Source organism: Hyla sarda, chromosome 9 (assembly GCF_029499605.1).
Source record: "Hyla sarda isolate aHylSar1 chromosome 9, aHylSar1.hap1, whole genome shotgun sequence".
Taxonomy (NCBI): Eukaryota; Metazoa; Chordata; class Amphibia; order Anura; family Hylidae; genus Hyla; species Hyla sarda.
Window position 1 is genome coordinate 19,069,543 of NC_079197.1, and position 26,036 is coordinate 19,095,578.

At 45.0% G+C, this 26,036-nt stretch overlaps 1 protein-coding gene across 8 annotated transcripts in view; it reads right to left on the reverse strand.

Moving 5' to 3' along the window:
• KCNT1 (potassium sodium-activated channel subfamily T member 1) overlaps positions 1-26,036 on the reverse strand; it is a 343,981-nt gene that overhangs the window by 15,184 nt on the left and 302,761 nt on the right. For 4 of the 8 annotated variants that reach the window (XM_056540052.1, XM_056540058.1, XM_056540055.1 and 1 more), the window contains 9 exons: positions 25,319-25,390; positions 19,465-19,599; positions 17,211-17,322; positions 11,608-11,709; positions 9,496-9,579; positions 8,649-8,777; positions 6,509-6,529; positions 4,278-4,578; positions 1,332-1,394 (listed from right to left, as the gene is read on the reverse strand). In XM_056540052.1, the coding sequence (XP_056396027.1) occupies positions 1,332-1,394; positions 4,278-4,578; positions 6,509-6,529; positions 8,649-8,777; positions 9,496-9,579; positions 11,608-11,709; positions 17,211-17,322; positions 19,465-19,599; positions 25,319-25,390 (1,019 nt within the window). Of the gene's footprint in view, positions 1-1,331; positions 1,395-4,277; positions 4,579-6,508; positions 6,530-8,648; positions 8,778-9,495; positions 9,580-11,607; positions 11,710-13,994; positions 14,850-17,210; positions 17,323-19,464; positions 19,600-25,318; positions 25,391-26,036 lie in introns of those variants that run through there. The other 4 variants (XM_056540054.1, XM_056540057.1, XM_056540056.1 and 1 more) reach the window with 2 other exon arrangements.

A 26,036-nucleotide genomic window follows, 5' to 3' on the forward strand; every position in this document is an offset into this window, starting at 1 on the left:
ATACTGGGGGGAACACTGGTGGCACTTTAAATATTTGGGTAACACTGGTAGCACTATTAATAATGGAGACCCATGAGTGGTACTATTAATAATGGGGGGCACATGGGTAGCATATATATATATATATATATATATATAAAATTTATTTTGGTTTTTTTAATTATTTTAAAAACTTTTTAAGGCTGCATTCACATCTCTTTTTTGCAATACGGGTCCTATATCCCATTTCTGTACAAAAAAGTATGTCTCCAAACCGGACCAAAACGTATGCAACCGTATTTGCCTCCTCACGTTTTTAAACCGTATACGGTTTGAAAACGGATGTCCGTTTGCATAAGTTTTAATACGTTTTCCTTGAAAAAAAAACGAATACGGTTTTATGTTTGTCAACATTTTAAATAAAGTTCTTTTTTTATTGAATTTCCCCCCAAAAATTCAAAAAATGTATAAAAATAAATGAAAAACAGTATTGTGCAAACCGGATGTAACCGTACGCACATACGGTTCAATACGGTTACCATAGAACTCCATTTTAAAATGACCGTATACAGGTTGGATACGGTTTTTGACTGGGACACAAAACCATAGTAGACTACGGTTTGATGTACCGTTAAAAAACGTATAAACCCGTAAATGATGCAAAAGGTACACAACCTGATGCTACGGTTGGCATACGGTTTACAATGAAATGTCTATATATACAGATTGCAATACGGTTCGATACGTTTTTTTTTCCAATGAAACCGGATACGGCAACCGTATTGCAAAATCGAGATGTGAATGCAGCCTAAGCCCCTCCCCTGCGGACTCTCCTAAGCCCCTCCCCTGCGGACTCTCCTAAGCCCCTCCCCTGCGGCTGGTCCTGATCAGTATAGACGTCTCATCTACTAGATAAATGAATGTAACTTTATCTGGAAGTCATTGATGGAATATTATGGAACATGTAGAGATCCTCCATATTCTATCTCATGGACTATGTTGGGCATAATTCCTTAGTCCTGTCCAGGGGTGTAGCTATAGAGGTATCAGGGGTAGCAGTTGCACTGGGGCCCTGGTGCCTAAGGGGGCCCCAAAGCACATTTGCCCCATTAGACACCAGTAATATAATTGGCTTATGGGGCCCTGTTGCCGATTTTGCATCGGGGCCTGGAAGCTACAAGCTCCGCCTCTGGTCCTGTCATCTGGTGTGACACATGATGCGACTCTCGCCCGAGCGCATGCTATCCTACATGATACAGAGGCCATAAATAAGAGCGTCCTGAAAGCCAGTTGGCATGTCCGTCACCCCATTGTGCGCTGAGTCAAGCTTGACTCCCAAGGAGGAGAATTACCTTGCAAATATCCAAGGTTTACCCGATTCATCACATCACTTGCAGTTAAATTTGCTACATCCTCTACAGAAAACATACAGAAGAGAAAAAAGGTACAGACATGAAGAAAAGAGAAAGAGAGAAAGAGATCAGCAAGCGACTCAATCAGCGGCAAGGAAGATCGGGGGCGGCCATTTTGCAGGCCACACTATATACTATCCTGGCAGGGCCGACTAGTGACATCACCAATTTAAAACAGAGCTGATTTTTTCTAAACACAGCGCCACCCCTGTCCTCAGGTTGTGTGTGGCATTGCAGCTCAGTTCCATTAGAGCAAATGGAGCCACATTGTAATAACCCCACACAACCTGAGAACCTGGATAATTAAAGGGGTATTCAAGGAAAAAACTTTTTTTTTATATATATATATATATATATATATATATATCAACTGGCTCCAGAAAGTTAAACAGATTTGTAAATTACTTCTATTAAAAAATCTTAATCCTTTCAGTACTTATGAGCTTCTGAAGTAAAGGTTGTTCTTTTCTGTCTAAATCCTCTCTGATGACACGGTGTCTCAAGAAACGCCCAGTTTAGAAGCAAATCCCCATAGCAAACCTCTGCTAAACTGGGTGTTTCCCGAGACAGGTGTCATCAGAGAGGATTTAGACAGAAAAGAACAACCTTAACCTCAGAAGCTGATAAGTACTGAAAGGATTAAGATTTTTTTAATAGAAGTAATTTACAAATCTGTTTAACTTTCTGGAGCCAGTTGATATATATGTAAATAAGTTTTTTCCTGGAATACCCCTTTAAGGATGTCGGCAAAACAGGTAAGGTACAGTCTGCAAAATGGCTGCCTCCGGAAAAGGCAAAAGTTACAGGTTAAAGTGAAGCTCCACCTTTTGGCCAGTGTCGGATGTACGGTCAATTGTCGCATCTTTGTAATAGATCTCCGCTGGTATTTTTTAAATTTTTTTCACTTACTCTTTAATTCATTTTTACATGTTAAAAATGGCTCCGCCCCTGTCTACAGGCTGTTTGTGGTATTGCAGCCACTTTCACTCTCACAGGCTCTAGACAAGTATGGCGCCGTTTCTGGAATATAGCAGCACTAGTTTTCTAATCCTATACAACCCTTTTAGGTATTACTAATCATATTCAGCAGGAAAACCATAGGACAGGACATAGGACAGGACAGTGTGCCTCCAGCTGTTGCAAAACTACAACTCCCAGCATGCCCGGACAGCCAAAGGCTGTCCGGGCATGCTGGGAGTTGTAGTTTTGCAACAGCTGGAGGCCCCCCCGGTTGGGAACTGCTATATGAACTCACACATGCATAAGAAGGATAACAGATCAGTCAATGTAGCAATAGAGAGTTTATTCTATATATATATATTTTTTAATTATTTATTAATTTTTTTATAGTTTATTCTATAAACTGAGAGGGAAAAAAATACAAAAAAACAATGAAGATATTTTACAAAGACGTCCGACTTTACATTTGGTAACTAAAGGGCCAATGGTGAAGCTGCACTGTAAGTGGAAGGATGAAGTAATTATAGGTCAATTACAGAAACCGCCCAGTGGGTGGCGCCAGACAACCCTGACAACAATATATCGGACAATAGATATCAGTTATACTTTCACCTGGGAAACTGTGGATTTTTGAGCAATTGGAGGATATATATATATATATATATATATATATATTTTTTTTTTTTGTTTTGTTTATTATTTTGTTTTTAAGTATATGCTGACAATAACATTGAATTATGTTAAGACAAGTTTAAAAAAAAAAAATACTTAAAGGGGTACTCTGGAGGAATTATTATTTTTTATTTTTTTTCAAATCCACTGACGCTAGAAAGTTATACAGAAAATTATAAGAGAATTCCGCAAGCAGAAATTCAGAAGTGTGAATGGGAGCGCGGAATCCCATAGAAGGCTATGGGCTTTAATTTGAGGCGGAATTCCGCTAGCAGAAATTCTGCCGTGTGAATAGACCCTTAGGCTAGGTTCACACTGTGGCGGAATTTCTGCCGGAGATCGAGCCGGCGGCACTAGGACCGCGCGGACTACATTGCCGTCCCCATAGATGGCAATGTATTTCTGAGCAGATCTCCCAAAAGATCCACCCAGAAATGCATTGCAGTCAATGGGGGCAGCAATGCAGTCTGCTTGGTCCTAGCGCCGCTGGCTCGATCTCCGGCAGAAATTCTGCAGTGTGAACCCAGCCTTTAAGGCTAGGTTCACACTGAGCAGAAAATCGGCGCTTGGACCGCGCGGACAATAGATTGCAATGTGTTCCGCGACTATTTCCGCCTGAAGAATGAGCAACACCATTCTTCAGGCGGAATTTTTCAAGCGGATTTTCCGTTCACAAATTCCGCTTCACAAATTCCGAAGTGTGAATTTGTGAATGGAATCCTATTCACTCTACTATACATTTTAGTAAGCGGAATTTCTGCCTACAATTTCAAAGCGGAATTGCAGGTGGAAATTCCATAGTGTGAACCTTGTCTTTAGGCTGGGTTCACACTGTGAAATCTGTGCAGAATTTCTGCTGGAGATCAAGCCGGCGGCACTAGGACCACACGGACTGCATTGCCGTCCCCATAGACGTCAATGCATTTCTGAGAAGATCTCCCAAAAGATCCACCCAGAAATGCATTGCCATCTATGGGGATGGCAATGCAGTCCGTGCGGTCCTAGTGCCGCCGGCCTCGATCTCCGGCAGAAATTCCACAGTGTGAACCCGGCCTTACTCAGTTTGCTAAATGCAGAATTCCACTTGCATAGAGGCCATCTCGCCGTATGCAGCCCATGCGTCATGGTTTAGCACAAGTCCACATCTCCTGGGGCTCATAGAAGATTGTAAGGTCCTGACTTTTCACCTTAGTTTTCTTTGAAATATTATTATGATGATCCTTCACACACATATACAGTGGCGAGATGACTTACCATAGCCTGTAGTTGGCAGTCCCAGATGTTTCATGCGGTTTTTCACCAGCTCAGACAGCTCCTGCCGCTCTGATCTCCTATACAGGTTCAGGCGTTGTTGACTGATCCACTCGGCTGTTTTGGCGGACTGCTTGTTGCCCTTCCGGCTCAATCTCCGTGCCCACTGCATGCTCTTCCTGCGCAGCAGCGGGTGCTCGGACTGATCACTGGACGTAGAGTTCCTGTGACTGGGTTTTGCCGTCCAATGTTCCTTTGTGTCTTTTGTGTCTTCACAATCTTCAACGTTGATCGAGATTTGGGACTTAAAATGTAAAGAAAAGTAATAATAACCTGGTCAATACTCCATACAACATCAGGGTAAAACTACAGGTTCTGTGTACAGATCATTTGGCCAATGTGCTTAAAGGGGTACTCTGGTGGAACTCAACTGGCTCCAGAAAGTTAAACAGATTTTTTAATTACTTCTATTTAGCTCCTTAGGGACTTAGGGAGTGTGTGTATGTAGTGTTTTACTTTTTATTTTGTGTAGGTGTAGTGTAGTGTTTTTAGGGTACATTCACACAGGCGGGGGTTTACAGCGAGTTTTCCGCTAGGAGTTTGAGCTGCAGCGGAAAATTTGTTGCATCTCAAACTTGCAGCGAGAAACTCACTGTAACCCCCGCTCGTGTGAATGTACCCTGTACCTCCAGCTGTTGCAAAACTACAACCCCCAGTATGTACGGTCTATCAGTGCATGCTGGGAGTTGTAGTTTGCAACAGCTGGAGGAACACTGGTTGCGAAACACTGAGTTAGGTAACAAACTCAGTGTTTTGCAACCAGTGTGCCATCAGCTGTTGCAAAAGCTACAACTCCACAGACCAAAGGGCATGCTGGTACTTGTAGTTATGCAACAGCTGGAGGCATGCTACTAAAACTCCCAGCATGCCCTTTGGCTGCCCGTGCATGCTGGAGGTTGTAGTTATGCAACAGCTGGAGGCACAAAAATGTGCCTCCAGCTGTTGCAGAACTACAACCCCCAGCATGAACAAACTACCAAAAGGCATGCTGGGAGTTGTAGTTATGCCTTCTGCTGTTGAACAACAACAACTCCCAACATGCCCTTTTGTGCATGCTGGGAGTTGTTGCTAAGCTACAGCAGGAGGCCAGCCTTACCTCTTGCTGCTGCGCTCTGAGGATCCTCCTGCCGCCGCTGTCTCCGCTCCTGGGGTCCCGTCCACGCTGCCGATGCCAGGGATCGGGGGCCCCACGCCAGGTAACGACTCCTTGCACCCGCTCTTGCCCTCCAGAATAGGGGTGGAGCGGGTGCCTTTATAAGACACCCCCACAGCAGGAGTCCACCTCACTCCTGCTGCTAAAAGGGTGATAGGGTTTTTTCCGGGTCACCGGGGACCCGATTGACCCGGATTTGCTGCAAATCGCAGATCTGAATTGATGAGCGATTTGCGGCAATCACCGACATGGGGGGTCATGACCCCCAGGCGTTGTCACAGGATGTCTGCTGAATGAGTCCTTAATGATCGGGTATGCCCTGCATCCCCAAGAGGTTAAAAATCTTAACCCTTCCAGTACTTATCAGCTGCTGTATGCTCCAGAGGAAGTTGTGTAGTTATTTTCTGTCTCACCACAGTGCTCTCTGCTGACACCTCTGTCCATGTCAGGAACTGTCTGGAGCAGGAGAGGTTGCTGTGGGGATTTGCTCCTGCTCTGGACAGGTCCTGATATGGACCGAGGTGTCAGCATAGAGCATTGTGGTCAGACAGAAAAGAAATTAAAAAAGAAAAGAACTTCCTGTGGAGTATACAGCAGCTGATAAGTACTGGAAGGATTAAGATTTTTTAATAGAAGTAATTTACAAATCTGTTTAACTTTCTGGCACCAATTGGATAAAAAAAAAAAAATCCACCAGAGTACCCCTTTAATACGGAACCATAATCCTTGGCCATATAGTAACAAAGCTACCATGTCCTCCCGATCTTCATCACTAAAGGGTTCTGGTTATGTATGAGATGTTGCAGGAATCTTACAGTCTTAAAGGGTTTGTCCAGTTTAGAAAAACCCTCAAAAAAGGGTCCATATCTGATGGGGGTCTATTTTAGTATAAGCTCATGGTGGTGTATTGTGTCTCCTGTATGTGGGTGTATACTGGCTGAGGATGAAGAACTGTAACCCACAAAGAATAGTCCGAAAATTAGAGGAAATGTCATAATGAGAAGTAGCAGAAACAACCTACCTGCGTCCTGATGTCATGTGGCTGTGAAATAGAAGACAAGACACATTGTTATTCAGGCTCTATGTTCCTGTTCACACAGCATGCACTTGACTTTTAAGATGTTTTTTTGTTTTCAGCAGTAAATTTACAAACATCAAGTCACGTCTCAAAAAAACGGAAGAACGCAGAAAAGGTTCCAAGGGGGAGATTTATCAAAGCCTGTGCAGAGGAATTTTGGTGCAGTTGCCCATAGCAACCAATCAGATAAAAAATCAAAGAACACAAAGCGCTCCCTGTGTGGATTCAATGGTGGAATCACAGTGATGGAGATCGTGTAAGAAACTCGCTCACCTGGTTTTGTTGTGCTAAAGAGACACAACGCTCAGAAGGGAATATCATTCCAAGAGACTGCAGCGGCTTCCCCCGCCGAGCGTTAAGACAATGGAAACGAAGTGAGGCGGGAGAAATGGAAGCTGGAATCGCGCTGTCGAAGAAGGAGGTAAGATGAATCCAAAGAGATGATAGCAAACTGTTCATCCTTGTACAAAGTGCACGCAGCGCGTTTCAAAACCCATCCGTTTTTTTCATCAGGCCTGATTTTGCTATCATCTCTTTGGATTCATCTTACCTCCTTCCTCGACAGCGCGATTCCAGCTTCCATTTCTCCCGCCTCACTTCATTTCCATTACACTCCTGAGATCGCTTCTTTCACTTTTTCAGAGGTCTTTTTAAAAATAAAAGAAACAATCTGATTGGTTGCTATAAGCAAATGCACTAAAATTCTCAGTTTTTGATAAATCTCCCCCCATGTGATCTGAGCAAAAGTCAGTCGAGTCTTCAAGCTCTCAACAGAGGATGTTTATGTAGTAGAGGTCGGTCATAGCAGATTAATCAGATTACACCTATCATTTGCTTAAAGGGGTATTCCGGTATCAGAAAAATATAAATCCGGTATGATATAAAAATCGCAAGAAATATAACTTACTAATATAGTGTTATCACAAATTGTACTGACTTCAACATGCTATTTGCCTGATTCACCCCTGACAGGAAGTTGTGTAGTTCTTTCATTGTCAGTGTGGTGTTGTCTCAGAAGCTCCTCCCTCCTAAAATGATGCATCATCATCTGCTGTCTCAGGAGGCTAGGGCTGGATCTTGTCTCTAAGCTTAAAGGGATACTCTGCCCCTAGACATCTTATCCCCTATCCAAAGGATAGGGGATAAGATGTCAGATCGCCGTGGTCCAGCTGCTGGGGACCCCGGGGATCGCTGCTGCAGCACCCCGCTATCATTACTGCGCAGAGCGAGTTCGCTCTGTGCGTAATGACGGGCAATACAGGGGCCGGAGCATCGTTACGTCACGGCTCCGCCCCTCATGATGTCACGGCCCGCCCGCGTCAATACAAGTCTATGGGAGGGGGCGTGGCGGTCGTCACGCCCCCTGCCATAGACTTGCATTAAGGGGACGGGCCGTGATGTCATGAGGGGCGGAGCAATGACGTCACGCTGCTCCGGCCCCTGTATCGCCCGTCATTATGCACAGAGCGAACTCGCTCTGTGCAGTAATGATGGGGGGTGCCGCAGCGGCGATACCGGGGCTCCCCAGCAGCGGGACCGCGGCGATCTGACATCTTATCCCCTATCCTTTGGATAGGGGATAAGATGCCAGGGGCGGAGTACCCCTTTAAACTCTCTTGAGTGATGTTCACTGCTGACCAACCCCTGCCGCTACATGACCATCTCCCTGTCATATACCCATACACAGATTGTATAGGAAATTTAGGAAAGAATGAGGTGAGTTTACAGCATGCTGCCTTGTTCTGAACAATGCCACAGGCAGAGGAGCAGACAGGGAATGAATACAGCAGGTGCTGCAACCTCAATGTGCGATCGTCTGCTGTGAAATGAGATGTTCTGCAGCAGCTTTGGGGAACTGGCAGGAGTTCTGTGGGAGTGGAGTAGGCTGGGTGGGAGGACTGATGAAGAGCTGAAGGAAAGCAATGCATTCCGGGAATACTGAGCAACTGCTCAACCAGGTAGTACAGGACTAAGGCCAAAACAAATAGATTTTAGTGGTTTCAGAACTGAGCTGACAGGAAAGAAATGCTAAATGCTTCTTATGCTTCTTTAGAATTTCTATGTATTTTTGCGGCCTTGTTACCTCTGACGTAGAGAACATGTGCGACTGCGTCCTGTAGATCCCAATAGGAATCTCCGCACTGGAGGAGCAGAGCTTCTGGAACAGCCGCCCGTATGTCCTGATCCACAGGTCGTCCTCCGTGATCTTCATCTGAAATGTTCAGAATAAAAAGTAAAAAAAAAAAAATTTGCAATAGAAAAACTGAAATTTGTGTATCAGGATTAGGTCAGTGTTGTGGGGAAAAAATAAGTCACGCAATTAAAGGGGTATTCCAGGTAAAAACTTTTTTTTTAATATATATATATATATATATATATCAACTGGCTCCAGAAAGTTAAACAGATTTGTAAATTACTTCTATTAAAAAATCTTAATCCTTTGAGTACTTATGAGCTTCTGAAGTTAAGGTTGTTCTTTTCTGTCTAAATCCTCTCTGATGACACGTGTCTCGGGAAACGACCAGTTTAGAAGCAAATCCCCATAGCAAACCTCTTCTAAACTGGGCGGTTCCCGAGACAGCTGTCACGCCCCCTCCCATAGACATGAATGGAGGGGGCGTGGCGTGACGTCAGATACCCAGTCCCGGAAACCCGGAGGTGTCCGAAACTGGAGATTCAGCACCCGCTTAGTATGCGAGTTCTGCAGGGAGATCGCGGGCGTCTCAGCAGCAGGCCCCCCCCTGGATAGGGGATTAAATGTTTTTGCCCAGATTACCCCTTTAAGTTATATTGGTCTAAAGAATATTATTGATCTTTCACAGTATAGTAATATACAAGAAAATAAATAAAGAAAAGACTTCTAAAGTTTACCAGATGGTAATGGTCCCCTGGAATATCATATCATTGTACAGATACATACTTGCACTCACCGCACATAGATACCCAGATCCTGGGGTAGTGTCCAGTCCGAGGAGCAGCCGGGTGATAGTGATCATGTAATCCTTCACAAAGGACTGAATGAGAAGAAAACAACAGAAATCCTTATGAAATAACAAGTCACAGTTATCAGTATTAGATGCATTCACACCACTGTTTGTGCATACGTTGGCATATGGTTTAGCGGTATTAAAACAGTATGAGCTAAACCCGTCTGAAACTGCATACACATACGGTTCTCATTGACTACAATGCTATAAAAACTGTATACGGTGAACATACAGTTTTGAAACAGTAGACAAAACTGTGGTAGGCTCCGTTTTTTTTGTTTTGGAAAATAAAAATAAAGTGGGCTGAACTGCAATCGTACAAAACCATTTTTTAGTATTGTTTCTCAATACGATTCTCTGCAGTTTTCTATACCAACGCCATACACATAAACAGTAATGTGAATTGTACCCTTGCATTGTAATTTACAATACAAAAATTCTTGCAAGACGATTTTAATTTAAAGGGATTGTCCAGTGTTTTATAAAAAAAAAATATGGTGCTGGAATTGGGGTGGGAAAAATAAAAAACAAAACAAAAACATACTTACCTAGTCCCGATTCCCCGCAGCTACTGTTTGGCTCCGTCAGTCTCCCTGCTTCCAAGACCAACACTTATTGCAGGACCTGCCGGCTCAGCCAATCATTGGCTCAGACAGGACACTGCTGCGGCCTGTCATTGTCTGAACAGGCCAGCCCTGCATTAAGCAATCATCTTGAAACAAGACAGAAGATCAGTGGACCAAAGTGGATCTGCAGGGACCAGTGGGGGATCAGGGCTAGGCAAGTATGGGTCTTTTTATTTTTTTATTTCCCCACACACATATTTTTTGTATAAAACACTGGATACTTTAAAGTGTACCTGTCATTGAAAAAAAAAAATGATATAATAAAAAATAACATGATTCCAGGGGTCCAACACCCCACGATCTCCTGAACGGGGGCCGGCTACTCACCTTTCCTTAGCACCCACCGGCTCCCACCCTTGAAGATGGGCTTTAGTGACAGCCTGCTCAGCAAATCACTGGCTAAGCCTGGACCCCGGCAGTCTATCAGAAACTTATCCCCTATCCTGTGGAGAGGGGATAGGTTTTATTTCCTCCGAGTACCCCTTTAATGAGCCAATCTGCTCTTGCAATACCAGTGACTACCACTTGGTGTTATTATTTCAATTTAAATAAGTGTATACACACTATGTGAGGTTTATACATACAGTACCGTATATACTTGAGTATAAGCCGACCCGAATATTAGCTGAGGCCCCTAATTTAAACCCAAAAATCCAGGAAAAGTTATTGACTCGACTATAAGCCTAGGGTGGGAAATACATCATCCCCCCCCCATGTCCGGCCCAGGACTAGTGACGTTGCCTTGACGACGACGCACAGGGACGTTCATGTGCATCCCTGTGCGTCGTCATCAAGGCACCGTCACTAGTCCAGGGCAGGCCGGAGCGTGGAGAAGAGGCCCCCCGGGTGAAGATGGATAGCCCGGAACGACTAACCCTCCCCACCGGACGGTCCCTGCAGCATAGATGGCCCGGACCAGCTCATCCTTCCTTCACACCGAGGGGAGGTGAGTAGAAAACTAAAGGGGGGTCTGGATGATGACGAAGGCCGCAGTGGTCTTCAACCTGCAGACCTCCAGAGGTTTCAAAACTACAACTCCCAGCATGCCCGGACAGCCGATGGCTGTCCGGGCATGCTGGGAGTTGTAGTTTTGCAACCTCTGGAGGTCCGCAGGTTGAAGACCACTGACAGCCGGAGAGTTCACTCGAGTATAAGCTGAGGGGGGGCATTTTAAGCACGAAAAATCGTGCTGAAAAACTCGGCTTATACTCGAGTACATACGGTATATGAGTGGTCTCCAAACTGTGGACCTCCAACGGCTGTCCGGACATGCTGAGAATTGTAGTGTTGCAAGAGCTGGGGTCCACAATTTGGAGGCCACTGAAGGAAATTTTTAGTATTACCATTTTTTATCTTAGGCCTGGGGATTGTGGCCAAGACAAGATACTCCTCAAAATGATCCAGATTTGTGAACGTGACCTTTGCTGACCTGATATAACAACGTGTCCAACATACTGATGCTGAAGACTCTGCCCGCAGCAAACGGGAGGCGAAACATGAATGCCAAGTTTGATCCGTTCTCTCGTTCTTTCTGCAGAGACAAAGGTAGACAGACAATTATCGTACAACAAGGAAGAGCATGGCGAGATGAATACGTCTATGAACTCTGTCTACTACGTTATATAGCGGTTGTCCAGGATTTAAAAAAAAGACCCTTAAAAAACATGGCTGCTTTCGTCAAAATACAGTGCCAACTCTGTCCCATTCAATTCAAACACAACAACTTATCCGGGTGATAAGATCAAGATGGTGAAATAAAAGGTTGAAATAAAGGTAAAGATCCACACTTGCAATACATAAAGATGGCTGCCAAGTTCAGTGATACCTCAACAATGGCCTCAGGTTACAATATTTTCGGTCTTTTCTGGACCATTGTAACTTGATACCAGACTCACCATACAATGTACAGACAGTCCAGATCTGTGATACCTGTCAATGGCCGGAAGATCTGACCAATCAGAATGGGCATTTCACTGGTAAAACCCCTGTATTACTGAAGTGTATGCACTGACTGGTGTCTGGTAGCGCCCCCTACAGTACAGGGAGGTATTACATGTTCTGTACTACTCTTTACCTGTATTACTGAAGTGTATGCACTGACTGGTGTCTGGTAGTGCCCCCTACAGTACAGGGAGGTATTACATGTTCTGTACTACTCTTTACCTGTATTACTGAAGTGTATGCACTGACTAGTGTCTGGTAGTGCCCCCTACAGTACAGGGAGGTATTACATGTTCTGTACTCTTTACCTGTATTACTGAAGTGTATGCACTGACTGGTGTCTGGTAGCGCCCCTACAGTACAGGGAGGTATTACATGTTCTGTACTACTCTTTACCTGTACCAGGGTTAGCTGCTCCTTTGGACACTGGGTAAGGGGGCAGCTCCATGTTACTTTTTTAGGACACTGTGTACTGTACAGGACCCTGAAGAAGCTCCTGTCCTCTACATAGACAGTGATTACAGCTCCCAGCAGATCTTTATTACTTTTATATGTAAGGATTTGCTTTATCTCTATTAGTTATCTACTTATATCTTTTTCATTCTCACTTTTTCCTATTTTTGGATGATATTTGGAGCTTCAGAACCAATTCCCAGGTTTCCAAAGACTTACGGCCCCAACATACAATGGTTTCACATACAATGGTCGTCCTGGAACCAATTAATATTGTATCTTTAGGAACCACTCTATTAAAATTGTGCGGTTTTCATTGTTCCCAAAACACATATTTCGAGGCTAGTACTTGCCTCTTCATCAGGTGTAAATCAATGACTTTTCAAACAGTAAAGGAGAGGACCCCAAACTTTAGGGCCTGTGTTAAGGGTAGGAAAATCGGCAATTGCCCAGGGCCCCCATCTTCCAGAGGGCCCCTGTGCCTGCTACAATGTTTGCGGCTCGGGGAATGTGTGGGAGTGCAGCCAGCACCATTTAGAAGTGAGCCTCGCTGCTTCTTAAAGGCTTCTTAAAGGCTCCATTCATGTAGTGCTGGCAGGGAGAGGCTACTTTAACACCCCCCCCCCCAAGCTTCCCCCTCCTGCTGCTGGTGGATTCGCACAGTGTATCTGCCTGTCGGACGATTGGTCAGATAGCCTGCAGGCTCCATGAAGCACAGAGTCTGGCCCCCCAGTGTATTCTCTGCCCCCAGCAAGCTCTCAGTAAATGTAAGTATATTTATATCTAGTGTGTGAAGATGTGTGATGTGAACTATTTCTCTTACATGCATTTATAGAGTGTTGTGTGTGTACAGCATGTATATATGATATATATATATATATATATATATATATGTGTGTGTGTGTATTTGTGATTATACATGTGTATGTGTATAGTTTTTTTTCCTGTATGTGATATGAAGTGGTGTATCTGTCACAAGGCCAATATGGCCCAGACCTAGTGCCGCATTTATCACAGCAGCCAAACTACATCCCCCCTCCCCATCTCCCCATTTATTCTAGGGTCACTGTGATGGGGTTCCATGCACCCTGGACAACTTTGCTCCCGCTTCTCCCTTCAAATCTGCGGACAATTCGGAACCAGCTCCACATCACCGGCTATCTTGGACGTGTAAATTAGGTGTCAATTGACTCCTAAATTCTATTGTTAGCAAATATATATGGCATCACATATATATATATATATATATATATATATATATATATATATATATATATATATATATATCAGTGTTTACAAAACAGTTTAGACAGATTTAGCAAAATAATACTCCCAGCATGCCCGGACAGGTTATGCATGTCTGGGCATGCTGGGAGTTGTAGTTTTGAAACAGCTGGCACACACTGTTTTGAAAACACAGAAAAAATATATATGTTTGTGCCCGGGGCTTCACACTCGTGCTCATGTCACAAAAGTTACACACACCTGAATGGAAAACATTAAACCTTAACAAAAGCGGTTGATCTGTGCCCATAACCGCGTCCAAGGGCGTGCCTTAAGTGGGCAAAACACATAACCCGGTAGGGTAAGTAGCAGAATGCATAAACCTCATAAACAATACCACAGCCTAAGTACACTGACCATCACAATTCAGACCCTATCCCAAGAGACAGAGTAGAATCTAGAAGGCGGTACCTGGTACTGAGGAGCTATGGCTACTATGCCTATGTGCCATTATGGCAAGGGAAACGGATAGATGCTTGTCGGGCCTAACACTAAGTTATCCAAGTCCCTGTGATTAAGAGGCCAAAAAACACAAACTGTTAGCCAACTGACACACAAGTAACTGGACCACATGACAGACCTTGACCATGATCTCCATATTACCTGTAACCAGAACTAGGCTCGAGAAACTTACCTGAAGACTACCGAACAGTACCGACAGCCAGGAGTAATGGCCCGCTACGGGTGACTGAGCTATGCATAACCATCGGGCCAGGACTATGAGTAAACATCGTGCGTACTGACTTGATAGGTCTTACGTACCAATGACTACACTCAAATAACCCCTTTCCTGGACACTAAACCACACCTTAAATTGCAGAGCTTCCAACTCAAAACTGGACTCAGGGGTGACGTCCCGCTGCGAGTGACCGATACCTTCATTGCCATCGTGCCTGTAGACGTGACAGTTCCTTGCGTAACCCTCGTACATGTAGGTCTTTTCGAGAACCACCATGCCTGTAGACGTGCCAGGTCTTTTCGTAACCATCGTGCCTGTAGACATGACAGGACTTGCATAACAATCTTTTTTTCTTTTTTTGCAACCACCTATGTGTCATGAAACTGTTTCTCTGAAAGTGTGTAAGTAACAAAAACTATGCAGTGCATCCCACTGCAGGCGTGGCAGGTATTAAGGGAATACGACCACCTGTGTGCCATCATGCTGTTGCTCTGAAGGTGTGTCAGTTACAACAACTGCGCAGTGCATCCCCTGCAGACGTGGCAGGTACGAAGGGTATGCAACTGCCTATGCGTTGTGATGTTGTTGCTCTGAAGACATGTCAGTAACCACAACTATGCAATGTATCCCCCTGCAGACGTGGCAGGTATGATGGGTATACAACCGCCTATGTGTCGCTCTAAAGATGTGTCAGTAACAACAACTGCAAAGTGTGTCCCCTTGCAGAAGTGGCAGGAACAAAGAGTGTACAACCACCTATGTGTCGTAATGTTGTTGCTCTGAAGACATGTCAGTAACAACAACTATGCAATGTATCCCCCTGCAGTCGTGGCAGGTATGAAGGGTATAGAAGCAGTATCGTGATGCAGTTGCTCTGAAGATTTGTCAGTAACAACAACTACGACGTGTATCCCCCTGCAGACGTGGCAGGTATGATGGGAAAACAACCGCAATATTATGAGCATATAAAACTGTATAAATGCCATGTGCAATATAAATACCCTGAGCGCCTAAACCCAACGCACGAGCGCATGCGCAGCACAAAACGACAAGAGTGCACATGCAGCATGAATGCTATGATTGTATGAACAACGAAAGCGTATGAACAGTGTGAATACCATGATCGTATGAACAGTATGACTACCATGAACAGCATAAATGCTAAGAATATGAACAGTATAGATGCCATGAGCGTGTGAATAATAAAGATGCCACGAGCGTGTGAATAATATAGATGCCACGAGCGTATGACAGTATGAGTGGCAGGAGTGTAAGATTGCCATGAGCATAGGGACAGTAAATGCCACGAGCGTATAGACAGTGAAAAGCCCTAAATGTATAAACAGTATGGATACTATGAGCATATGAAACCGCATAATATCATGAGCGCATGAATCGTGTAAATATCATAAGTGCATATATAAATGTCATGAGCGTATAAACAGTATCAATGCCATGAGCATATGATTACAAATGCCATGTGCGTGTGAACAGTATAAATACTGTGAGCTAATGAACAGTATAAATGCCATGAGAGTATGAAAAGTATGAATACTATGAGCGTATGAACAGTATAAATATTTTTACTACTTACCTTTTTGTACAAAAATGAGTATGCTTAAAATTGCCCTATTCTGATCCCTATAACTCTTTTATTTTTCTGTATATGGGGATGTATAAGGGTCATGTTTTGCACTGTGATTTGTAGTTTTTATCGCTACCCTTTTTGTTTTGATGGGACTTTACAATTGCTTTTATATATTTTTTATGGTATTTGAAGTAACCAAAAATATGCAAATCTGGTTAGTGCACTATTTCAACTTTTGGGGCCCCACTTTATATTTTGCCCAGGGCAATGCTAAGCCTAAAACCGTCCCTGCCAAACTTACATTGCTTTGTTTGTTTTTTTCTGTTCTAGAAGAAGGCAGCCATGCTTTTCTAATCCCGTTGTCAGAACCCGTAGGGTTCATATGCCTGTCAGAACCTGTAGGGTTTATCTGTTTGAGAGTTTTTTGTTTTCCTTAATTGCTGGGACTAGGCTAAGTGCTTGGGTGTGGTTTTGTTTGTGGCCAATTGGAGTCTTTCTGGTACTTCCACAGGCATATATAAGGAGGTCTTTACCAGTCATTCCCTGCCTGTGATAGTTCTAGTAACTGACCTAGCAACATCTTACTCTGTTTATTCTGGTTTACTGTTACTCTTGGCTCAGCTTGTTGACTTCCCTTTGTTACTCCGTTATTGTACTTCATTCCCTCTTAGCTTGGACTTGGCTCGTCGACTACGAATGAGTGTGTGTGTGTTTGCGTGTTTAGGTTATTATCTGTTAGTTTGTGAGCCTCCAGCTGTTTTGACAAATGACTTCCATCACTTATATAGGAAAGGACCAGCACCGTGGTTGTGGACCCGCTGCCTAGGGCGGGTACGCAAGTAGGCAGGGACAGAGCTCAGGGCTGCACTCAATCCCTGCCCATTGCTGACACCCGTAGAACCCCTTTAAATCAGGTTTGTAAGACTTCTTTCCCTTTATTGCAGATTGGCCTTTATAAAAAGGAATGTTATTTAAGGTGGCACTATTAATGCTAGACAATCGAATCTCTTTGAGACGGCACTAACCTAACATTCCAATAGGAACAAAATCTCTGCCAAACCACTGAAATCTTTTATATTTTACTTACTTTTTCCAGTTTAGAAAGAGCCAGGGAATAACAGTCTTTGGCTCTGAACTGCATGAAGCGCATGTTGGACGGGTGGGTCAGCTCGGTGGTGATGCTGAGGCTTGGGAAGAGTCTGTAACAAGAAACAATGAAAAGTACAACCATAAGATAGTGAGCGGCAACACCAGATCCCTGTTTGTGAAGGCACCCAGCATAAATGTGTGCTCTTCTGAATATTTGTACCGCCATATTGTATCCAATCATCAGTGCCATAAAGTATCACTAGGGTTATCCAGCTTTGGGTAGACAAGCAGGGCTCTGTGCAGGCTCCCTGCTTGTCAAACAGCCTGCTGTGTGAGCCTGGGGTGTGTCATAGAGCCTTAGTGCACAGGATAGCCAGTTGCCAGCAGCCAGTTGAGGAGTGAGGGAGGAAGTTCCCACATGAGATGTGAGTACAACCAAGGGAAGGCCCCCTCCTCTTTAGTGAACTGCATGCAGTGTGAGCAACATTAACAAATTAGGAACCATAAAAGTTTGAAAACTGGGATTTAAGCACAGGACAGGATAAGTTATAGAGTAAGCCTGGAGTATTTTTTATTTTTTTGTTAATCTCCTGATAGGTAGTCTGTAAATAATTATCCAAGAATTTAAAAAAACAGATCTAACCTCAAAAACAGCACCACTCGTGTCCTCAGGTTGTGTGTGGTATTGCAGCACAGTTCCATTAAAGTAATACCATACATAACCTGATGACCTGGGGCTGCATTCTTCCAGAAATAAGCGCCACACATGTCTACAGGTTGTGTGTGGTATTACAGTAGTATTTGTTTTAATGGAGCTGTAATTTCAGCATTCAACCATGCACAGGTGTGGCACTGTCTGTAAAATAACCCTATTACCTCTTTAACAGTGGCAACCAACTGGGGGTTCCCAGAGAGCAACCCCTCGCAGATCAGAAGACAAGATAGATGTAGATCAGTGGTCTCCAAACTGTGGACCTCCGGCTGTTGCAAAACTACAACTCCCAGCATGTCCGGACAGCCAACGGCTGTCCGGGCATGCTGGGAGTTGTAGTTTTGCAACAGCCGGAGGTCCACAGTTTGGGGACCACTGATGTTGCTTCTGCATTTCTTACCTGCATGCTGGTGCACCCTGGTAAAAACATAGGCCGACATTTATCATTGTCTTTAGACTGTGCTTTTTTGTGTCTAGAAAAGGCGCAAAAAAAGGCGCAAGCAGGGTTTATTTGCACCTTTTAGTTTACACATTTTTACATACTGATTTTGAGTTGCAATCCATTGATTTTGGCAATACACATGATATGGACGGGTTTTATGAACTGTGCCTTTTTGTGAAAAGGCGCAAAAAAGGCGCAAAGCCACTGAAAAGTCTCTAAACTACACTAGCACAGACTTAGCTTAGCTTTTTGGTGTATGTGAAGAGAGAAATTTCAGAAAATGTGACCTGCACAAAAATTTTGAGGGGTATCCCCCTGGAAAAATGTTTTTTTTTTTTAAATCAACTGGTGCCAGAAAGTTAAACAGATTTGTAAATGACTTCTATTAAAAAATCTTAATCCTTCCAGTACTTATTAGCTGCTGTATGTTCCCCAGAAAGTTCTGTTCTTTTTGAATTTCCTTTCTGCCTGACCACAGTGCTCTCTCTTGACACCCCTGTCCTTTTTAGGAACTGTCCGGATCAGGAGAGGTTTGCTATGGGGATTTTCTCCTACTCTTGACAGTTCCTAAAATGGACAGAGATGTCAGCAGAGAACACTGTGGTCAGACAGAAAGGAAATTCAAAAAGAAAAGAACTTCCTGTGGAGCATACAGCAGCTGATAAGTACTGGAAGGGTTGAGATTTTTTTTTTTTATAGAAGTAATTTACAAATTTGTTTAACTTTCTGGCACCAGTTGATTTTAAACATTTTTTTTCCCAGGGGAGTACCCCTTTAATAAATTTGGTGCACCTACACATTACAGCACACAAAAAAGATGTAGAAAAATACTTCACTTACACCTACAATGATAAATACTTCACTTACACCTACAATGAAAAATGCCCCCCATAACGTTTTCTCTTGCTCCGCTGCCTCCCACTCACCCCTCATCTGTCGCCTTCTGTTCTTTCAGTCTCTAATGTGCGTTTTTATGTTCTAGAAACGATTTAGTGCTTTAATTATGGGAAAGGTCAAGCTGTGCCGATGCACGGTGTGCAGAGGCTCCATGTGAAGCGGCGCTGCTCGCTTCCTAAAAGACGGGAAAGACCAACATACCTGAACATGGTCTGCACGTTCACTATGGTCTTGGCATCTGCCATGTAATCCTCCTCTGCGCTCATCGTGCTCTCCTTGTCCACCACCACCAGGTTGTCGGCATAGATGATCCCGCATTGCAGCAGATTATCCAAACTGGAGGAGAAATGGGACAATGTGACAAAACCCTCAGTCCCTGACTACATAATCAGAGCAATTGTCACTTCTGTTCTCCCACTCTTTATATAGTATATAAGGTTCCCGACAAAGAAGACTGTCCTTCCTATATGTACAATTTCCCATTCAGGCTTGCGCCCTCATGGGACTAATTTCCCAAACTAGGGACCCCTATAACTATTAAAATTCCCCTTTATTATTCCATTTATTAAAAGTACTAATTAAACACGCGAGAAAACAAAAAATATGATGTGCATTAAAAACACAGTCAATGGATCAGTTTCTAATGGAGTATAAACTCCTATTCCTATCCACAGTATAGATGGTTTTAGAGCACCCAGCCGGGATGCCACTATTATCCTCCACTCAGAAGTTTTACTCGTAGTTCCAACTTATATATTCATATAATTTGTTCTGATCCATGAACTGCTGAATAAAACACCATACACTGACATCCCCCGACGTTTTGCCGGCCGTAACCAGCTTTTTTAAGGGCCGAGGTGTTAAAGGGGTATTCCAGGAAAAAACTTTTTTGTTTTTTTTTATATCAACTGGCTCCAGAAAGTTAAACAGATTTGTAAATTACTTTTACAAAAAAAAACTTAATCCTTTCAAAAATTATCAGATGCTGAAGTTGAGTTGTTTTTTCTGTCTGGCAACAGTGCTCTATGCTGACATCTCTGCTTGTCTCGGGAACTGCACAGAGTAGAAGAGGTTTGCTATGGGAATTTGCTTCTGAACTGGGCGGTTTCCGAGACACGTGTCATCAGAGAGCACTTAGACAGAAAAGAACAACTCAACTTCATAAGCTCATAAGTACTGAAAGGATTAAGATTTTTTTTAAAGAAGTAATTTACATATCTGTTTAACTTTCTGGAGCCAGTTGATATATATAAAAAAAAAAGTTTTCCCCTGGATAATCCCTTTAATGACTCATTAACACCTCGGCCCTTGAAAAAGCTGGTTAGGCCGGCAAAACGTCGGGGGGTGTCAGTGTATGGTGTTTTATTCTGCAGTTCATGGATCAGAACAAATTATATGAATGTATAAATTGGAACTACGAGTAAAACTCCTGAGTGGAGGATAATAGTGGCATCCCGGCTGGGAGCTCTAAAACCATCTATACCAGTGGTCTTCAACCTGCGGACCTCCAGATGTTGCAAAACTACAACTCCCAGCATGCCCGGACAGCCAACGGCTGTCCGGGCATGCTGGGAGTTGTAGTTTTGCAACATATGGAGGTCCGCAGGTTGAAGACCACTGATCTATACTATAGATAGGAATAGGAGTGTTACGCCTAGCGCTCCGGGTCCCCGCTCCTCCCCGGAGCGCTCACGGCGCCTTTCTCCCTGCAGCTCCCCGGTCAGCGCTGACCGGGAGCGCTGCCCTGTCATGGCCGTTGGGGATGCGATTCGCACAGCGGGACGCGCCCGCTCGCGAATCGCATCCCAGGTCACTTACCCGTTCCCGTCTCCTGCGGTCATGTGCTGGCGCGCGCGGCTCCGCTCTCTAGGGCGCGCGCGCGCCAGCTCCCTGAGACTTAAAGGGCCAGTGCACCAATGATTGGTGCCTGGCCCAATTAGCTTAATTGGTTCCCATCTGTTTCCTGGCTATATCTAGTCTCCTCCCTTGCACTTCCTTGCCGGATCTTGTTGCCCTAGAGCCTAGTGAAAGCGTTTTTGTGTGTTTATACCCTGTGTACCAGAACTTTGCTATCTCCCCTGACTACGAACCTTGCCGCCTGCCCCCGACCTTCTGCTACGTCCGACTTTGCTTCTGCCTACTCCCTTGTACCTCGCCTATCTTCAGCAGCCAGAGAGGTGAGCCGTTGCTAGTGGATACGACCTGGTCACTACCGCCGCAGCAAGACCATCCCGCTTTGCGGCGGGCTCTGGTGAAAACCTGTAGTGTCTTAGAACCGGTCCACTAGCACGGTCCTCGCTATCCCTCTCTGGCACAGAGGATCCACCTCCTGCCAGCCGGCATCGTGACAGTAGATCCGGCCATGGATCCCGCTGAGGTTCCCCTGCCAGTTGTCTCTGATATCGCCCGACAGATCGCCCATCTAACCCACCAGCTGTCGGAAGTGTCCACCATTGTGCGCCAACATTCGCAACTTCTTCAGCAATCATCTCCTTCGCCAGCTCCTGCACCTCCTCCGCTGCGAGTGGCCACTCCTAGCCTCCACCTGTCCTTGCCGGACAAATTTAATGGGGACTCTAAGTTTTGCCGTGGCTTTCTTTCGCAATGTTCATTGCACCTGGAGATGATGTCGGACCTGTTTCCCACTGAAAGGTCTAAGGTGGCTTTCGTAGTCAGCCTTCTGTCTGGAAAAGCTCTGTCTTGGGCCACACCGCTCTGGGACCGCAATGACCCCGTCACTGCCTCCGTACACTCCTTCTTCTCGGAAATCCGAAGTGTCTTTGAGGAACCTGCCCGAGCCTCTTCTGCTGAGACTGCCCTGTTGAACCTGGTCCAGGGTAATTCTTCCGTTGGCGAGTATGCCGTACAGTTCCGTACCCTTGCTTCAGAATTATCCTGGAATAATGAGGCACTCTGCGCGACCTTCAAAAAAGGCCTATCCAGTCGCATCAAGGATGTGCTGGCCGCACGAGAGATTCCTGCCAATCTGCAAGAACTCATCCATCTAGCTACCCGCATTGACATGCGTTTTTCTGAGCGACACCAAGAGCTCCGCCAGGAAAAAGACTTAGATCTCTGGGCACCTCTCCCACAGTATCCGTTGCAATCTACGCCTGGGCCTCCCGCCGAGGAGGCCATGCAAGTGGATAAGTCTCGCCTGACCCAGGAAGAGAGGAATCGCCGTAAGGAAGAGAATCTTTGTCTGTACTGTGCCAGTACCGAGCATTTCTTGGTGGATTGCCCTATCCGTCCTCCACGCCTGGGAAACGCACGCACGCACCCAGCTCACGTGGGTGTGGCGTCTCTTGGTTCCAAGTCTGCTCCTCCACGTCTCACGGTACCCGTGCGGATTTCTGCTTCAGCCAGCTCTTCTCTCTCAGCCGTGGCCTGCCTGGACTCTGGAGCTTCTGGAAATTTTATTCGAGAGTCCCTAGTGAATAAATTTCGCATTCCGGTGACCCGTCTTGTCAAGCCACTCCACGTTTCCGCGGTCAACGGAGCCAAGTTGGATTGCACCATACGTTTCCGCACGGAGCCCCTTCTTATGAGCATCGGATCTCATCATGAGAGGATTGAACTTTTGGTCCTCCCCAATTGCACCTCGGAAATTCTCCTTGGACTTCCCTGGCTTCAACTTCATTCCCCTACCCTGGATTGGTCCACTGGGGAGATCAGGAGTTGGGGGTCCTCTTGTTCCAAGAACTGTCTAAAACCGGTTCCCAGTACTCCCTGCCGTGACCCTGTGGTTCCTCCTGTTTCCGGTCCCCCTAAGGTCATTAAGGACTCTGCCTGCCACAGGAAATGCCCCTCCCCCCCTCCCAGTCCCGTCAGGCAAGCCTCTGTGCCACCCCATGGCCCCCGTCCTGGTGTCACACTGCCCCGTGCCAGGTCTCGCCCTCTGCCCTCTCTCCCCATTCCTACTCCTGCGGTTCTGCCTGCCGTTGAGGAATCCCTCCTTCCTTTCCCGGTGTCCTCATCCCAGGGGAGGCAGTTACCCGATAAAGAGAAGGGGAGACCTAAGGGGGGGGGTACTGTTACGCCTAGCGCTCCGGGTCCCCGCTCCTCCCCGGAGCGCTCACGGCGCCTTTCTCCCTGCAGCTCCCCGGTCAGCGCTGACCGGGAGCGCTGCCCTGTCATGGCCGTTGGGGATGCGATTCGCACAGCGGGACGCGCCCGCTCGCGAATCGCATCCCAGGTCACTTACCCGTTCCCGTCTCCTGCGGTCATGTGCTGGCGCGCGCGGCTCCGCTCTCTAGGGCGCGCGCGCGCCAGCTCCCTGAGACTTAAAGGGCCAGTGCACCAATGATTGGTGCCTGGCCCAATTAGCTTAATTGGTTCCCATCTGTTTCCTGGCTATATCTAGTCTCCTCCCTTGCACTTCCTTGCCGGATCTTGTTGCCCTAGAGCCTAGTGAAAGCGTTTTTGTGTGTTTATACCCTGTGTACCAGAACTTTGCTATCTCCCCTGACTACGAACCTTGCCGCCTGCCCCCGACCTTCTGCTACGTCCGACTTTGCTTCTGCCTACTCCCTTGTACCTCGCCTATCTTCAGCAGCCAGAGAGGTGAGCCGTTGCTAGTGGATACGACCTGGTCACTACCGCCGCAGCAAGACCATCCCGCTTTGCGGCGGGCTCTGGTGAAAACCTGTAGTGTCTTAGAACCGGTCCACTAGCACGGTCCTCGCTATCCCTCTCTGGCACAGAGGATCCACCTCCTGCCAGCCGGCATCGTGACAAGGAGTTTATACTCCATTAGAAACTGATCCATTGACTGTGTTTTTAATACACATCATATTTTTTGTTTTCTCACGTGTTTGATTAGTACTTTTAATAAATTGAATAATAAAGAGGAATTTTAATAGTTATAGGTTTGAGGGCGCAAGCCTGAATGGGAAATTGTAAATTGGATTCGTAACCCTGGAAAACCCTTCTTGGGTAAATCGGATTTGCCTTCCTATATGTAGGCTTCAACAATTTAACAGAACACCAAAAGGTGTGAGAAACACACCAACATGTGAAGCTCCAAGGAGTAAAAACCAACTACAACGTATGGTTAAAAATATTTTATTATATTTCTTAAAAGGTAGCCATAAAAAATCAATCAGTAATGGTATATATAAATATATATTAAACATTTCAAAGAGATGGGTACTGGGGTGAGGAGTCCTGTAACAATAGGGGAACGAGTGGATAAATAAATATGTATATATAGTAGAGAGACCTGACTCTGCTGTATGAAGTGCTGGCGCTATCAAGGTGCAGTTACAAATAAATAAATAAAACTGGTGCAATAATCAGTGCTCAATTAAAGGGGTTCTCCACCATAAGGTGATTTTAGTACGTACCTGGCAGGCAGTAATGGACATGCTTAGGAAGGATCTGCGCTTGTCTTGGGGCTAAATGGCTATGTTGTGAGATTACCATAACACTGTGGCTAGCTTTTTGTGAACTGGTATTTCCTGTTTGACTTTTCTTTTTTTGACTACAAATCCCACAATTCCATTTTCCTCCCTCCCACACATCAGCCACCCACCTATTGAAACAAAAGACCTGTGGTTTTCAATCAGGGTGCCTACAGCCAGTGCATTAGTTGCAGATTGATCTCTCTCCCACCAAGCGATCCCTCCACCCATTGAAGCAGACAGGCTCCCTGTCATCAGCTGACTAGTGATGTCAGGTCTCGGCCGCATTGCAAGCTGGGAAAAATCTGAGACAACAGTCATTTTGTATGCTGTTAAAAATAAATATTGGGATGAAAATCACAGAAGAATTGTGAGAAAACCGTCACACAGGTACGACAAGTTGGTTTTTATTCCTTGGGGCTTCACATGTCGGTGTGTTTCTCACACCTTTTGGTGTTTTATAGTATATAAGGTTGTCCATCAAGTTCAACCTATATTCTTACTGTGTCTCTACTGTGTTGATCCAGAAGAGGGTAAAAAACCCTTATGGCGTATGATACTGAGTGATACATACATTTATACACCGAACTAAACTAGTAAATAGAGTGAAAGCAAAAAAACACATATGTCAGCAATTTTATAAACAAACCTACTTATCTATGGTGCCGACCATAAAGTAGACCATTGGAAAACAGCAAATTGCCTCGAGGAAGTGATTGTCCGGCCTGAAGAAAAGAGATAATACAGAGGAGAAAGTTATTGGTGTATATATATCTTTAGTGTCATATGAAGACAGTTAGCCAGTATTAGAAAAACATGGATGCTTTCCTTTAAAAATAGCGCCACATCTGTCTTTAGGTTGCGGGTGGTATTACAAGTCAGCTCCATTTATGTCAATTTAAAGGGGTTATCCAGGAATAGAAAACCAGAGCTAATTTCTTCTAAAAACAGCACCACACCTCTCCTCAGGTTGTGTGTGGTATTGCAACTCAATTAACTTCCATGGAACTAAGCTGCAATACTACACACAACCTGAGGACAAGTCCTGATATAAGCAGCACATCAAGTAAAATGTCCATCAAGAGATGGGGTGCGAGCATAATGGAACCTCGGTACACTGGTTCCTTCATCCAAAGAACAGAATAAGTGCAGCACACCACAGCAGTAGAACCAACGTGGATAGTTTATTCCATGGAGTATCACAGACAACGTTTCACCAGCCTCACTTGAGAAAACCAGCGTGAGGCCGATGAAACGTTGTCTGTGACACACCATGGAATAAACTATCCATGTTGGTTCTACTGCTGTGGTGTGCTGCAATTATTTTGTTATATTTATATAGCAAAATACGAACATAGCACTCACAGCATT